This window comes from Artibeus jamaicensis, unplaced genomic scaffold (genome assembly GCF_021234435.1).
Source record: "Artibeus jamaicensis isolate MK-2021 breed Jamaican fruit bat unplaced genomic scaffold, CSHL_Jam_final scaffold_369, whole genome shotgun sequence".
Lineage (NCBI taxonomy): Eukaryota > Metazoa > Chordata > Mammalia > Chiroptera > Phyllostomidae > Artibeus > Artibeus jamaicensis.
The window spans coordinates 2,922,718-2,938,585 of record NW_026522042.1 but is presented as its reverse complement, the minus strand read 5'-3'; the positions used below and the strand labels follow the sequence as shown (position 1 = coordinate 2,938,585).

At 45.9% G+C, this 15,868-nt stretch overlaps 1 protein-coding gene across 1 annotated transcript in view; it reads left to right on the top strand.

Moving 5' to 3' along the window:
- The window catches only part of ITGA1 (integrin subunit alpha 1), a 138,107-nt gene that overhangs the window by 109,072 nt on the left and 13,167 nt on the right, over window positions 1–15,868 (top strand). The window contains exons 17-23 of the mRNA XM_037145112.2: window positions 335–471; window positions 1,725–1,835; window positions 4,253–4,462; window positions 6,165–6,245; window positions 11,393–11,469; window positions 13,921–14,010; window positions 15,337–15,439. Of these exons, the coding sequence (XP_037001007.2) occupies window positions 335–471; window positions 1,725–1,835; window positions 4,253–4,462; window positions 6,165–6,245; window positions 11,393–11,469; window positions 13,921–14,010; window positions 15,337–15,439 (809 nt within the window). The remainder of the gene's footprint in view (window positions 1–334; window positions 472–1,724; window positions 1,836–4,252; window positions 4,463–6,164; window positions 6,246–11,392; window positions 11,470–13,920; window positions 14,011–15,336; window positions 15,440–15,868) is intronic.

The window sequence follows — 15,868 nt, the reverse complement described above, 5'->3', positions numbered from 1 at the left end:
TATTCTAAGCAAGTAAATCCTGTAGACACAGGTATGTATGGTCAGGAAAGAGGAGTGTGTGTGTGTGTGTGTGTGTGTGTGCATGTGTACATTACAAAATGAGTGTGATGGAACATCCAAAGTGTGGTGCCTGCACCAGCCGCTCCACAGAGTCCCCCCAGGCTCGTGTCTCTCCTGCGTACACCATCACCCTGTGGTGACGTGCTGGACAGCAGAAGCTCTGTGTTGACCGATGGCCCAAGAGGCCTTTCTGTCATGCGGACTGAATAGGCTGGGCCGCGTGAAGATCACTCTTAAACTCTTCTCCCCCTTGTTCCGATTCTGATTTCCCCAGATGTGCAGTACCGCGTCACGCTGGATTCGCTCAGACAGATATCGCGCAGCTTTTTCTCCGGAACCCAGGAGAGGAAGGTTCAGAGGAACGTCACCGTCCGGGGCTCCAGATGCACCAAGCACTTCTTCTACATGTTGGCAAGTAAATCATAGACTGTCGCTGCCTCCCTCCAAAGCCAGATGGGCGTGCGGGCGCTTCACGTCCGTCCCTTCTCTCTGGTTGATTTCAAAGTGCGCATTGTGAAATTAACCTACTTTGTTTGCTCACTGTTATCAGAAAGTCACAGGTGTGATGGTCCCATTCCCAAGTGCATTTTATAAAACCGCCTTTCCTCCTCCCTGTGTGGTCTCCAAGAACTGTGGCTCTGGTGATGGTGACGCCAGTAAGAGGCCTGTCTCTGCCCTCCCATATTCTTCCAGCTTGGAAACCCGGCCTCTCTGTCGGCCTTGTCTGCCGACTGGGGAGGATAAAAGGTTAAAATCCCGGAGTTGTTTCTCCTGCTCACCGGGTTCGATGTTGAGGGACCGAGGCTTGGATGTCATGGGACAGGGTGCGAGGTCAGGCGGGGCACTGCTTCCAGCCCAGTGACATCACAGCAGGGTGCCTCTGTCCAAACTTTAGTGTTGAGCACTGGTCTGAGAAGGAATGAACTGGTTGCCAGATTCCCCAAAGTCTTTTGGATCTTCATGGATACGTTACCATTTGTCCTGGACTCAGCCGGGGTGGATTTGTACCCGAGTGATTCTGGCGAAGTTGTTCAGTGTCTCCCAGGTTCATCCATAAAATGATGCCTGTGGTAGAGACTCATCTTGGACGTCTGTGGAAATGACACTGCTCAATGTGTATAAAGCTGATCACTCTGGACAGGCCATGAATGCTGTTGTTACTGCTGACAGTCTGAACAATATTGACCGTATCAGCATTATTTACATGTCATTCACCTCATATAAGTCTCACAATTCAAGATATGTAGCGTATTAGTGAAGTGCAACTCAAAAGAAGTTTGCTCTCCCGAATTGGGAGACTTTCCTGGAAGTGCCGCACAGCAGTTTGAGCTCATGGTCTCAGGGGAAATGAGACTGCTGTGCAACTGGCTCCCAGTGACCAGGTGTGACACGTCCTGTCCCCTCCAGTGGCCCCTCGGAGAAGCTGAGGCAGGCCAGCCTGTCGTCACCTGGAGCCTCTCTCTGGATTCTAGCTGTGGCCCCTCTCCTGGCCCAGGGCAGGCCGTCCCCAGCAAAACAAAGTCTGAGGAGGTCATACGTCAGACCAGGTGCCCAAGAGTGTTCTAGCAGGGCTGACTCCCAGGGGCAGGAGAAGGGAGCCCTGTCAAGGTCAGAATGTCCAGTAAACACGACACCAATGATGCATTGTATGTTTCGACCTCTAGGACAAGCACGACTTCCGGGACTCTGTAAGGGTAACCTTGGATTTCAACCTTATCAGTCCAGACAATGGGCCCATTCTGGACGATTCGCTGCCCAGTTCAGTACATGAATATGTAAGTCTTGTTTCTTTTCACTTTGGAATGCCTGTTTGTGAATATATTAAGGAAAAACTTGAAATACCTGAGCAGACACACATATACAGTTGATGCAGGGTTGTATGTGTGTGTGCATGACAAGGTACGGCATATTCCAGCAGGTACACACGCATCTCTAAATCAATTATATTTTAAAAAGATCCAGACCCTTGTAGGCTCTTCCCGGTTGTTTTCACTTTCTGTCGTTGGAGTTTAAGGGAACTTACAGTTGACAGCTGCTTCTGTCTCTCCTGAATTCAGGACCAGTTTCAAGAAAGACGTGGGTTGGTGGATCAGAGCGCCCTTTTATTACTAGTGAACGTTAACGTACTTGACTTCGCTTGTTGGAACTATTCGAGGTGTAAGTCAGTATCAAGCACTGGTGTGAAAAGGAATGAACTAGTTTCCAAATTTGCCGAAGTCTTTTGGGTCTTCATGGACACTTTAACCTTTGTCCTGGACTCGGCCAGGATGGAATTTGTGTCTGAGTGACTTTGGCCGAGTCCTGCTGAACCAGACTCAGGCCACAGATGACCAAGCGGGTCCCCAGCAGTGCTCAGGGCTCAGGCCGCCGTCATGGGGCCACCTCGTCAAACTCGCAGAAGGCCTGCTTGGCATGGGCACACCGTGGTCCCTAGAGTGGAAGGGACGGGCAGGGACTGACCCGTGCTCAGCCAGGTCCTGCTCCCACGTTCCGAGCCCACGGCCCCAGCCCTGGGAAGGAGTGAGAGAGCCTGGAGGAGGATGGGTCCCAGGCGTGGCACCGGCAGGGAAATACCGGGACCGGGACTCAGCTTTCCCCGAGTTCCCATATCCCACTCTCCTTCTTTCTCCCCTCCTTCCCTCCCTCCCTTCCTCCCTTCCTTCCCTTCCTCCCTCCCTCCCTCCCTTCCTTCCTTCCTTCCTTCCTTCCTTCCCTCCTTCCTTCCTCCCTTCCTCCCTTCCTTCCTTCCTTCCCTCCTTCCTTTCTTCCTTCCTTCCTTCCTTTCCTCCCTTCCTTCCTTCCCTCCTTCCTTCCTCCCTTCCTCCCTTCCTTCCTTCCTTCCCTCCTTCCTTTCTTCCTTCCTTCCTTCCTTTCCTCCCTTCCTTCCCTCCTTCCTTCCTCCCTTCCTCCCTTCCTTCCTTCCTTCCCTCCTTCCTTTCTTCCTTCCTTCCTTTCCTCCCTTCCTTCCTTCCTTCCTTCCTTCCTTCCTTCCTTCCTTCCTTCCTTCCTTTCCTCCCTCCCTCCCTCCCTTCCTTCCTCCCTCCCTCCCTCCCTCCCTCTCTCCCTCCCTCCCTCCCTTCCTTCCTTCCTTCTGTCCTCCTTCCCCAGTCTCTTTGGTGAGAGTCTTCCACCCACCAGGCACCAGAGCCTCTGGCTGGCCTGGCAGACTCAGGGTAAGCAGTCATTAGAGGGCGGGCCAGGCAGGAGGACGTCAGAGCTCCAGAGGAACTTCTGCCTGGTTTGGGGTGTCAGAGGGCACGCCCTGAAGTCAAGGCTGTAGAATGAATGACTGTCCACTCTATCTGGATGCATGGAGGGAACCATGTTTGAGCAGGGGGCCATGTAAAGGGTCTGAGGCATAAAGAGCCAGACCTCAGCAGTGCAGCTGAAGGTGAAGGGCGAAGGGAAGGTGAGGTGGGGCAGAGACAGGAGCAGTCATTCATCCTTCAGCCCCGCACAGAGTTTGGATGTTCAGAAGAGCCGTGGAGTGCTGTCAACGGCTGGACTCGGTTCCGTGGCGGCTCTGGGTCTGCACGGCGTTGAGGGTCACTCTGGCCGCAAGGTGGAGAGTGACCGCAGAAGCACAGTGGGAGCAGGGGGCCAGCTGGGAAGCTGTCCCTTTAGGTCAGAGAGGAAAGGAGGGCGGCCGGACCAGAGGAGGCAGGAAAGGGAACAGAAAGGGGGGAAATTCGGGGAGAGGTAGAAAGGGCAGCTCTTGGTGATGAATTGGATAAAGAGGGTCAGCGGGGAGGCCTTTGTGAGGAAGAGGAGGCAGGGAAAGCTCCAGTTGTGTGGCTTGACCGTTTTCCACCTTGCGGACGGAACTCGGGTATGGTCCCACGTAACGTCCGATTCTTCTGAACAGAACATCTCGTCTTTGGAGTGAGTGTTCAAGCGTTCTGTCACAGTGCTTGACTTGGGTTTCTGAAGCCCTCCTGTTCTCGCAGACCAAAGCCAACGGGCCTCGTTTGTGGAAACTGCATCCTTTAAAGGACCGGAAGAATTTGTATCCAAAAGTAACAGTTTACTCAGTTCCCCTACACATTGTGGGGACAAATGGAAACTGTCCTAGGATTCCTGCAGTGGAATCGATTGTCCTTAGGAGTTGCTCACCTCATTCATCACTCGGCCATTTCTTGTATTCAGTTAACACTAAACCAAAATTTGAAAAATGCTCCCCGGACCGTTTCAGATCCCCTTCGCCAAAGACTGCGGGAACAAGGACAAGTGCATCTCGGACCTCGCCCTGGGCGTCTCCACCCCGGAACACAGCCCGCTGCTCATCCGGTCCCACAGCGACAAGTTCAACGTCAGCCTCACGGTCAGAAACAAGGGCGACAGTGCCTACAACACCAGGACCATGGCGCACTACTCCCCGAACCTCATTTTCTCCGGGATCGAGGTGCGCGCTCTGTTCTGCCCGGTTTGTTCCTGGGGTGATGACGTCTTGAGCCTACTTTTCACACAGCTGAGCTAGTTATTCTATTACACTGATTTTATAGGAAGAGAGCACATTTTGTACAAAATTAGTACCATCTGATGGTGAAAATACCAGAATGTTCTTGAGAGCTTTGGTTTTGATGTAATTCTTTAGAGATGTAATTCTCTTCTCAGGGTCAGGACAAGGAAAGGGTCTCTGACATATTGAAATTATGTATCAGAATCCTCACAGCGCCGCACCTGAGGCTGAGTCAAACAAAATAAACACAACCGTGAAAGTCAGAGCCATGTAATGGATGCGCAGAGAGGGTATGAGGCAGGTGTTGACTGAAACACACTTACAGGCGGAAAGATCAAGATACTTCCACTTCTGTGGGACCCTCACGTGGACGGGGGAGTGTGTGAAATGACTGCCTCGCTGCCCCCCCAGAAGTTTTCCCATGATTTTGGCAATAACAAAGCTACACAAGATGCTGGATCAGAAGTAATTAGTGCACACTTTGCTTTTAATTCTGATCTCTGAATGAACTGCCCTGAGTTAAATTCTGTATGCATTTGTACAAACTAATTATAAATGAATCCATACTTTTAATATTAGGCATTTAAAAGCCAATACGCTTACCATAGGTGATATTAAATTTTGTCGTTTAGTTTCTGTGACTTTATATTTCTCCTAATATTTTTCTCCATTTGCCGAGAGATCACTTAGCAACATGACTAAGGTATGAAAAAATGTTCTGTATGACGACCACGTGTTTTCAGTTAAGAATGTTAATTATAAACCCAAATGTGCAGGGTGATGACAGGAAAATGGTACTGCCCCGGTCACTGCCTGTGACCGCTCACTGCGTTCCCGGCCTGGGTGGAGAGACCCCTGGTAATGCCCAAAACCAGCGGCTCGCCCCCCTCCCAGTTCCCATGACAACAGTCCCCTAAACAGCCACCTTTCCTTGAGTCTTAGCGGGTGCCCGGCTTCTGGTTCTGCTCTCAGCGATTCTTTCCCAAGCAGGCATCACTGCAACGCAGAGACTCTAAAATCAACCCGTTCCCTGCACATTTTACCATTTCTGTAGTTGAATTTTACAATTGATGGTATGCTTATTAATCCAGCAGCATTATATTTTCTTTGTATCGGTATATTGAAATAATGAGGTGTCATATTAAACGGCATTTTAAACTTAATGAGATGGAGGATAGCCGACCCCACTCGACAGAAAATCAGGACTCTTGACGAGGTTGAGGTGAGAGGGGTGAATCCAGAGTTCAAAGCCCAGTGGTCCCAGGCGGGGTCCATGCTGTTCTCCCCAGCTGCCCTTCCCGCTGGGCTCGCACACGCCAGGCTGGTCCTTGTGGCCTTCCATGCAGCTGCCTGTGCCCCTGTGGGGCGGGTGCTGTGACTTCTCCCACTCCACGCGGGAAGGAAGATGCAGCTGGAACTGTGTGAAATGCTCCATCCTTCTTCCGGGCCCCGCTCATCATAAGTGATGTTTTCAGACGTCCACGGGGTGCGGAATGGGTGGCCCCAGAATGCCGTGACTTTCCCAGTGAAATCGAAAGGCAAATCTTAGCAAGGCAGAGTGCAAGCACAGCTGGGAAAATTCTAGAAAACTGAGACCAAGGATCTCACCTGCGTGTCGGCTCTAACTCTGTTTCCGTTCTTCTAGGCTATCCAAAAAGACAGCTGCGAATCCAATCACAACCTCACGTGCAAAGTTGGATACCCGTTCCTGAGGAGAGGAGAAATGGTGAGTGGGTCACCCCGAGTGCGTGTGGCAGTTGGGCGCGAAAAACCACATTTTTCAGTGCCAGCTATACAATTCCTTCTCGTGGTACTTCAGGGAGGTGTCGGTGAAGAAGGCTGAGTTTGCACGTTGAGCTCTTGGTTTCAAGAGGCAATTATTGCGTGAGCCACACTCGATCGCCGCACCCAAAGGTTGAGTTTATGCCGGATGGCCTATCTGTCGGCGTGGAACTAGAACATCCTCTCCCGGAAGTCGCTGCAGGGCAGACCTTTCTGACCTGCAGGGACTGTCCCTAGAGGGGCTTTCGTGCAGGTCAGGTTAGACCTTCGCACAGAAACTCTGCTGTCACGGTCCTCTCTCTTTTTAATAACAGCCTCATGGAGACATAATAGTTCATACACCACACAACTCCCTCATTTAAAGTGTGTCATTCAAGGGGTTTCTGTGTATTCACCAGGCTGCGAATTGTGTGACAGTCACCACGATCCATGTCAGAACATTCTCGCGCCCGCCCCAAAGGAACCCCGCACATGTGATCAGTTGCTGTGCTCTTTCCCTCAACACCCCATCCCCCAACCCCAGACATCCACCAATCCACCCTCTTTCTCGTGGATTTGCCTGTGCTGATAGTTTATGTAAATGAATTCATACAGTATGCAGTCTTTTGTGATTGGCTTTCCACTTAGCATAACATTTTCAAGGCTAATTTATATATCAGTAGTTTATTCCTTTTTATTTCCAAATAATACTCCATCATGTGTCACCTTTTGCTCATTAATGCATTGGGTGATCGGCATTGAGGTTGTTTCCACCTTTTGGCTACAGCATATAATGCTACTGCGTATAATGCTACAGTGTATAGTGCTACAGTGTATAATGCTACAGTGAATAATGCTACTGCGTATAATGCTACAGTGTGTAATGCTACTGCATATAATGCTACAGTGAATAATGCTACTGCATATAATGCTACAGTGAATAATGCAACTGTGAAGAGTTGTGTACCGGTTTTGGTGTGGATGTGTGTTTTCAGTTCCCTTGGGTGTAAGTGTAGGGAGGGAAGTCTTGGGTTACATGGAAACTATGTGTAACACTTTGGGGAGCTGCCAAACTGTTCTCCACAGTGGCCCCCACACCATTTTACATTCCTACCAGCGATGCGTGAGGGTTCCAGTTTCTTCACCTTGTCACTGTCTTTTCACTAATAATCCTCGTGGGTGTGAATTGTATCTCACTGTGGTTTTAATCTGCACTTCCTCATGGCCCGTGGCACTGAACATTTCTCACGTGCTCATTGGCCACATGTGTATCTGCACAGAAATGTCTACTCAGGTCCATCAGCTGTTGTTTCATTGGGATGTCTTTTTTTTATTGATCTGTATGAGCTCTTCATGCATTCTTCATTCGAGTTGCTTCTCAGATACATGACTTGCACACATCGTCTCCCAGTCTGTGCACTGACTTTTCGCTCTCTTGGTCTTGTCCTCACATGCATAAAAGTTACCTATTTGTTCTGCTATCACTCGTGTTTTTGGTGCTGTATGCAGGAAGGCTTTGCCTAAATCAAGGTCACAACGGCTTACTCCTATTTTTTCTTCCAAGAGTTGTATGGTTTTAGCTCTTACATTTCGGTCTGCGCTCCGTTTTCATGAACGTGTGAGGCTGGTGTAAGGGAAGAGTCCAGCTTCATCCTTTGTCTGAGCATTTCCAGGTGTCCCACACTGTGTGTCTGCAGAAGTGAATTATATTGGTGCTCTCACTGCAAATCAATTGACTGAAAACACCCGAGTTTGTTTCTGGATTCTTAATTGTAGTCCACTAATCAGTATGTCCATCTTTACCTCAATGTCACACTGTTTTGATGATTGCAGCTTTGTTGTAAGTTTGAAATCAGGAAATGTAAGTCTTCCAGCTGTTTTCTTTTTTCAAAACCATTGGCTATTCCAGGTCCCTTTCATTCCATTTGTACTTTAGCATCAGCTTGTTATTTTCTGAAGTTTGGTAGGGATTGCATTGAATCTGTACATCAATTCGGAGAGTCTTACCCCCTTAAAAATATCAAGTCTTCTTATCCACAACAATCAGATGTTTTACCACTTATTTAGATTTTCTTTATTGCTTTCAAAAGTGTTTTGTAATTTTCAGAATATACATTTTGCTCTTAAATTTATTCCTAAGCATTTTATTCTTTTTGATGTTATTTTAAATGGAGTTACTTTCTTACATTTATTTTCAGGTTTTTTATTGCTACTACATAGAAATACAATTGATTTTGAAATATTGATCAGTTACCCTGCCAACTTGTTGAAATTATTTATTAGTTCTAATACCTTTTTAGAGGATTCCACAAAATAGTCTATATACAAGATCTTGTTGTCTGCAAATAGAGGCATTCTTTCCGATTTAATGATTTTTATTATTTTTTTTCTTACCTAATTGCCCTGGGTAGAACCTCACATAGTAAGTGAAGAGAAATGAAGTAAGAAATTTTATTAACTATTAAATACATTCAATATTAAAGACAATATTTGTCTCCATGGAAAGCAGAGAATGATCATCTCACTTGATGATAAATAAGATATTTGCATATGTTTTCATTGGCAGTTGCATTTCAATAAATATTTGCTCCTCTGTTTTCTATTAAGTTAGTGAGGGAAATATTTAATTACTCAAAATGATTCAGGTAGGAAGGTACTTTACTGACTTGACCTGGATTTAAACAAAGAAGGGAAACACTGTCCCCAATAGTTATTCCAACTTTCTCATATTCTAATAGTTTATAACATAAGACCTCAAAATAGCCCCTGGTCTCCATCTGAAACGTCACGGACACTGGGGTGGACATCTGGAAATAGCAGTCACATATCTCTGACAAAATCTCTTAGCTTTTCTTTTTGCGAATAAGAATTCCAAAAGGCCTTCCCTTCGATGCATGTCACTCGTGTTCCAGGAAATGATGAATCACAGTAATTATCTCCAAATTCACTAATCTCTTCTGTGTCCATTTTAGTTTATGGAACAAACAGGACATACCAGTTTATTTTTGGAATCTCATCATAAAGTCTTTTTCTTGACTATCCAAATAAAATTTACCATGAAATTGAATTCCTTCTCTACAAATCTATAAAACACGCTTCACATTTGAAAAAACACACTCATAATTCCTCTAATTTGACATGGAAATAAGGAATGTCGGTTTTTATCTACTCCTTCCTTTGACCACTTTGATGAACCATGGGATTATCTCACTTTCTCAAAGAATAATGTCATGCTTCATGTTATATTCTAACCATTAGAGACATTAATTACAGTCTTAATCATTTATTAACCATTTTTTTAGCAATTCCTTCCTGCTTAGGGTAAAAGCCTAAATCAAAGTGTCTCATGTCACCAGTAGGGAGATGGGGAGATAATTGGAATATTTTGCAACTTATTTTTAGATGGTTTCACACTTAAGATACACTTTGGTTTTAAGATCTAGATTCAGGGCTGAAGCACTTCAGGGTCAGATTAATACGCACCAGGCGGCTTCTTCAGCCTGCCCTTCTGGGGGGGCCTCTACCTCGCCAGGAGCCCCCCCGGCTCCCACGTCCAGGCCGCCTGGGGGGCCCAGGGAAGGCAGGAAAACAGGGTTTCACTGAGAGGCTCTGGCAGTTTGGCCCTTTGGCTGTGGTGGTTCACGCCCACCCAGTAGAGCCGCTACCAGAACTGCGATGGCTATTTCAGAGCAAGAGGAAAACCGCAGAGCTGAAGATTTTTAGAAGAAATAGTTTTTAATGTCACTCAAGAAATACGTGGAAGAGGAAAACACCGGCGGGGGGGGGGGGGAATCCCTGTGAATAATAACATGGCACAACCAGGCCCATGTCCTGACCCTGGAGTTCTAGTTACCCTTCCGTGGTGGTGTCTGTGTTGGTTGGCAGAGTGTTGATCACCCAACTCTGTCCTGTCTAGCACTTAACTACAAAGGTGAAATTGCAGGTGGTTTCTACACCCTGCGCGTTTTGGGCCGTCTATACTGCTGGCCAAAATCCCAACAGGGCACAAACTGAGATCAGTCTCGAGAACGGCAAACACAGTTTCACAAACACCAGTGAGGGCTCTCAGACTGGGACTCAGTGTGGGCGTGTCTTCCAACAAACCCGGCTCCCGGCCTGCCTCCTGGTGTTTGCAAAGAGTCGTGCATCACGGAGTTCCTGTCTGTGCTCAGGTGTGTACATGTGCCAGAGCGTCAACGCAGCGAAAGCACTTTTCCATTTCCCAGAGGTCTCGCTTTAACCCTGCGAGCCTTTCTTTGTAAACTCGACTCACTGCTCTTCGGTGGTTCAGTTTGTTCTAAACAGCCAAGTCTTTTGTTTTACTTCATTGTTGTCATTCCCTGAAGGTCCCAGAGTTTTTTACACAATCAAATTAATGGCGCCAAGTATCTTTTCCTCTGTTTTACAATAAATATGCACAGGTGATTGCTGATACTTGAAGATTTACAGAGATTTTAGTTATGATCACTTCGTAATTATATTGTTTATTATTGTGACCTTCTGGTCTATGGTAATAATAATAAAACAAATAGGGTGGACCTTCGTGGAATGGTTTATGTTTAGTATGAGTTATCGTCATGAATATAGTTTGAGTAAAGTGTTTGAATTCAATATTAATGTGCAAAGCATATTGCATTTCATGTTGAAAAGTATGTATACACCGTATCTTTTTCTAGTTTTGAGATGTGATGAGTTTTTTTGTAAGATAATATTTTTCTTCTTTTTTCACATTTTTTATTGTTGTTTAAATACAGCTATGTCCATTTTCCCACCACCACAATACTTCTTAAATAACTTCACCGTATGAGTTTAGGTAATATTTTTTAAAGATTTTATTTATTTTTAGAGAGAGGAGAAGGGAAGGAGAAAGGGAGAGAAACATCGATGTGGTTGCTTCTCCTGTACCCCCACTGGGGACCCAGCCTGCAACCCAGGCACGTGCCCTGACTGGGAATGGAACCAGCGACCCTTTGATTTGTAGGCCCCCACTCAATCCACTGAGCTCCACCAGCCAGGGCTAGGTAGTATCTTTTATGTAACTGAATATTTTAATCAAAGTAAATGTTTTCTTTATCAGATGATAAACTAAAGATGTATATTTTTATTTCACAGGTGACTTTCAAAATATTATTCCAGTTCAACACGTCCTATCTCATGGAAAATGTGACCATCCACTTAAGCGCAACAAGGTCGGTTTGCATGAGCGCATGTGTGGGAGTAATAAAGGCCCTTTTATTTAATAGAAATAATTTAATTCTCTAACTGGATTAAGCCACTTTTTTTGGATGAGCTGCAGAACATGTTGTAATCACATCACTTACATCTGCCAAACTGCATTTAAACTCATTTAAACTCTCCAGGCCCGGCTGATTTAAAAACTGGTACTGGCTGCCCAGCAAGGCCAACGAAGGCATTAGACAGATGTAGCATCGTGATAACTTTCAGTAGTTTAATTAATTGCATCCAAATCAATCAAAGCTTCTGAAAGATAACATAGGACACATAGGCTAAAAAAACCAAAAGGCTAATAAGAAAATTGAAATAGCGGCTTAACTTTCTCCCAATTGTAATCATCCAAAAGCCCCTGGGTTATAGTTTTATTGCTTTATTCCCAAGTAATTAGCATAGTGCCTGGTATCTAATCATCACTCAGTAAATGTTGCGTGAATCAATGGATAGATTAATGCTGTATGCTCAGTTCAGTGCAACTCAACGAATATTTATTTGAAATCTACAATGGACAAGATACTAAACTAGACACTGTAGGGAAAATAAAACTTAATAAGGGCGGGAGCCTCTCTGTGGGGTGAGTGTCACCATCCCGGGTGGATATTAGTGTCTACATTCTTGCCATTCAGGGCAGAATAAGGAAAACCCATCAGAGAAACCTAAACCTTGAGTCAGACAGAGACTTAATGGAGGGGGAACGTATATCTGTTTAGCAGTGAGAACTCAAGATAGCCTCATCAAGATTATAATTGAGAAGGTCCTTAATGGACGGATAACAATTCACAAAGGAGTCAGCGGGACCGGTGTGAAGCACTGCAGACAAAATGTGCAGCTTGAGCAAAAACTCAAAGGTGGGTCCCTGGAGCAGCTGGGAGGGTACTCGGCAGTTCATTTCCACTCAGCTACACAGGATGCGTAAGGAGTGTGCACCCCACCGTGGTATGGCAGGTACTGAATGTCAGAACTGAGGCGTTTTTTAGAAAAAGATTTTACTTATTTGTTTTCAGAGAAAGAGGGAGGGAGGGAGGAAGAGCAGCCAAGATACATAGATGTGCGAAGAGAAAGATCTATCGGTTGCCTCTTGCAGACGCCCTACTGGGGGCCTGGCCCGCAACCCAGGTGTGTGCCCTGGCTGGGAATTGAACCAGCGATGTTTTGGCTCACAGGCCAGTGCTCAAGCCACTGAGCCACACCAGCCAGGGCAGGCCATTTTTTTCTTAACTGAATAGGCCATGAGGAGCCAGAAAAGGTTTTGAGAGGTGGACTTGCAGGTATAGAGCTGCTTCTTGGGGAAATTCATTTGGCTGCAGGGTGAAATGGGTGGGTGCTGAGGGACTGTTCATAACGAAAGCCCAGTCACACCCAGATCTCTCCCCGAGCCAGGGGCTGCCCTCACTGCCCTGTCACCCACAGGCCACAGGATACCCTTGGCCACAGGATACCCTTGGGGGCCACGTACAGACGTTAAGAAGGCCCTCGCCGGCCACTCTGTGAGCCAGAATGCTAGGCTCTTGGCCGCTCGGTGGAGGGATGTGTGTGATAATAATAATAATCAAAGCTGACACTTATTATTCCCTCTGGGAAGCACTTTGCACCCACTTCTCACTCACCAGTTATTGATTATTTCAATAAAATCCCCATTTCACAGGTGGAAAAACCAGGGCACAGGGAATAACTAACTTACCCGAAGTGTGCCCGTGTGCACCAACAATCCCATGAACTCTGACCCCAGAGCCAGTGTTGGTAACTGTGAAATCACTCGTCCGTGCTTTTGAAATGCAGGGGATTGGGAGATACATGTACGTGTACCCCTGTGTGTACATATATATCTGCATGTGCTTACATAACGTGTAACTGGAATGATGACTAAAACCGTGGGCAGAGATCGGGGTTGAACAAGCACTGTGAGCACCGAGTCCTTGGTTTAGAAAGACTGTGAAGCTGAAGACAGAAGCTTCCAGACCCAGTTTCAGGTGTGTGACCTCAGCCGTGTCCCTTTGTAAGGCCCTCATCTCTGATGAACGAGTAGGAATCGCCTGTTAAAACCACAGAAGCCCCAGGCCCCAACTTGGACCTGTGAAAGCCGTGCTCCCAGAAGAGAGGCTCAGTAACCTGTGTATTTCAGAACCGGCCCAAGGATTCTCATCGTCACCCTCCAGGAAGTCCGAGAAACTTGGGACGAAGCCAGCCTGGCTTTCAACCCGAGGGGCTCCTCCCAATCAATTTGGGACCGTCTTACCAGCCCCTCTCCGACCTCTTTCCTTGGCTCATTAAAAAAATCCAGATTGAACTCTTTTGTGCTTTCCTGTAGTTACCAGCTTAAGCTTATCTTTCAAGGGCTCAGAAATGCCCCCAGTAGTCGGTCGGTCGGTGGTTGAACAGTTTGTCTGACTGTGCGGTGCATTTTCCAGTGACAGCGAAGAACCCGAGGAAACCCTTTCTGATAACGAGGTCAGCATTTCCCTCCCAGTGAAGTACGAAGTCGGACTCCAGTTTCACAGGTAGGAGGAAGCCGCTCGTGGGGGTGATGCCTTTCTACTGACCCAGGGGTCCCCGATCACGGCATCCGATCGGGCCCCTAACTCACCGGAGAGGCAAACTGTCGGGTCCCACCCCAGACCCACCGCAGGCAGCCCTCAGGCCTCTGAAGCGTGGGAGCCAGCAGACAGAGTCACCTAAACCCGAGGTGCCCATGGGAGGGGCTGCCTCAGAGCCCCGTCTCACGGCCAAGTGCACGCCAAGGCCCAGAAGCCCTGCACAAAAGGCAGCTGTTCTCACAGGCCCCCCCCCGCAGAGCCGTGGCTGCCGTTTTCATTGTGTGGGACCTGAGTGGCCTGTCCGTTCTGGGTACACAGCATTAAACCAGGTCTCCTTGGCAAGAGCTGCTTATTTCTGTACTTTTCACACGCTGTCCTTTCTCCTGCGGACTTCGGACGCACACAGCACCGGTCACGTCGGGCACACTTCCCTGCCCTGGGCTCCCTTGTCTAAGCAGGACCGCACGCCTGGTGTGAACACACAGGTGCACCGACTGCAAAAAGTGTGAGAACCAGAGTCGAGTTTAGTTTAAAAGTCTTATCAGTTCATTAATTTGTTTTCCACACTTTTTCCTTCTACTGGTAACAGAACACAGCATTGAGAGGACTGTAGGGTAGGCAGGAGGGTTTTGCTTTTATCTCTTACCCTGTAGATTTTATTGGCTCTTTTCTGTGTTGCTATGCCGACTGACTCTTATCCCAAGAATTTTTCCTTTATTTAAAATCAAGTTTTGGCAAATACTTATATTTTTTATTTCTCTTCCCTTAACCGAAGTGCTGCTTAAAAATATGTTTATATTATATTTTATTCTACTAAGTTCACCCAAAGATCATGAAGAAGTAGTATAGAAAAGATTGAATTTTTAAGTTTAGTAGTAAACGTAGAACTTGAAACAGTGAAAAAGTAACAATGTTTAAAAATCTATTTAAAATTCCACACTACTAAAAACACCGAGTTTTAGCCTGACTATTCACAAAATATGATATTAGTGAATTCTTGGAAACTTTTCATTTGGTAACAATGATATTTTAATTAAAAAAACTATATATATTTTAACACTTTAAGGCCATTTAAGCATCAGTGACGACTGGACTAAATTACCCATAATCCTTCACACCTTCCTCAAAGGTTTGATTTTAGGCTTCAGAGTGAAAGGATTTGCCTGTGACTTGAAAGCTCTGTAACTGTTTTTTCTGGGGTTATCTGGTGTGAAGAAAGAAAGGAATGAGGCCAAAGAAAAGTTAAACGGTGTTTGTTTTGTTTTTCTTCTTCCAATTAATTCTTTGCAGCTCTGCCAGCGAATACCATATTTCGATTGAGGCCAATGAGACGCTGCCTGAAGCTATTAATTCTACCGAGGATGTTGGAAGTGAAATTAATATCTTCTACTTGGTAAGAAGCTACCTTTAAATCAGTATTTTCAGAAGTTATTTGTAAATTTTTTAATTAAATGGAAGTCTTAGTAGACATGTAGAAATATACTGGTTCAGCAGTCTCTATCCATCATAATTTTCCTTATAGTTTCTCTATTTTAAAATAATTTCATTTAACTGGTCATTGTACTTGAACCAACTTTAAAGACTTAATTCTCTAATTTCTTGATAATAACACACAATTAATTAGAATGAACTCCCAGAAAAAAATAGACTGTGAAACCAAAAAGATACTACCTGTAATATTTACAGTATTTTTTAGTATGCCTGAGTAAAGCACTTTAAGAAAATAATTACTATTTCAGAAGTTGATTATTTAACTTTTTAAAAATATTTTATTTATTTATTTTTAGAGAGAGGGGAAGGGAAGGAGAAAGAGTGGGAGAGA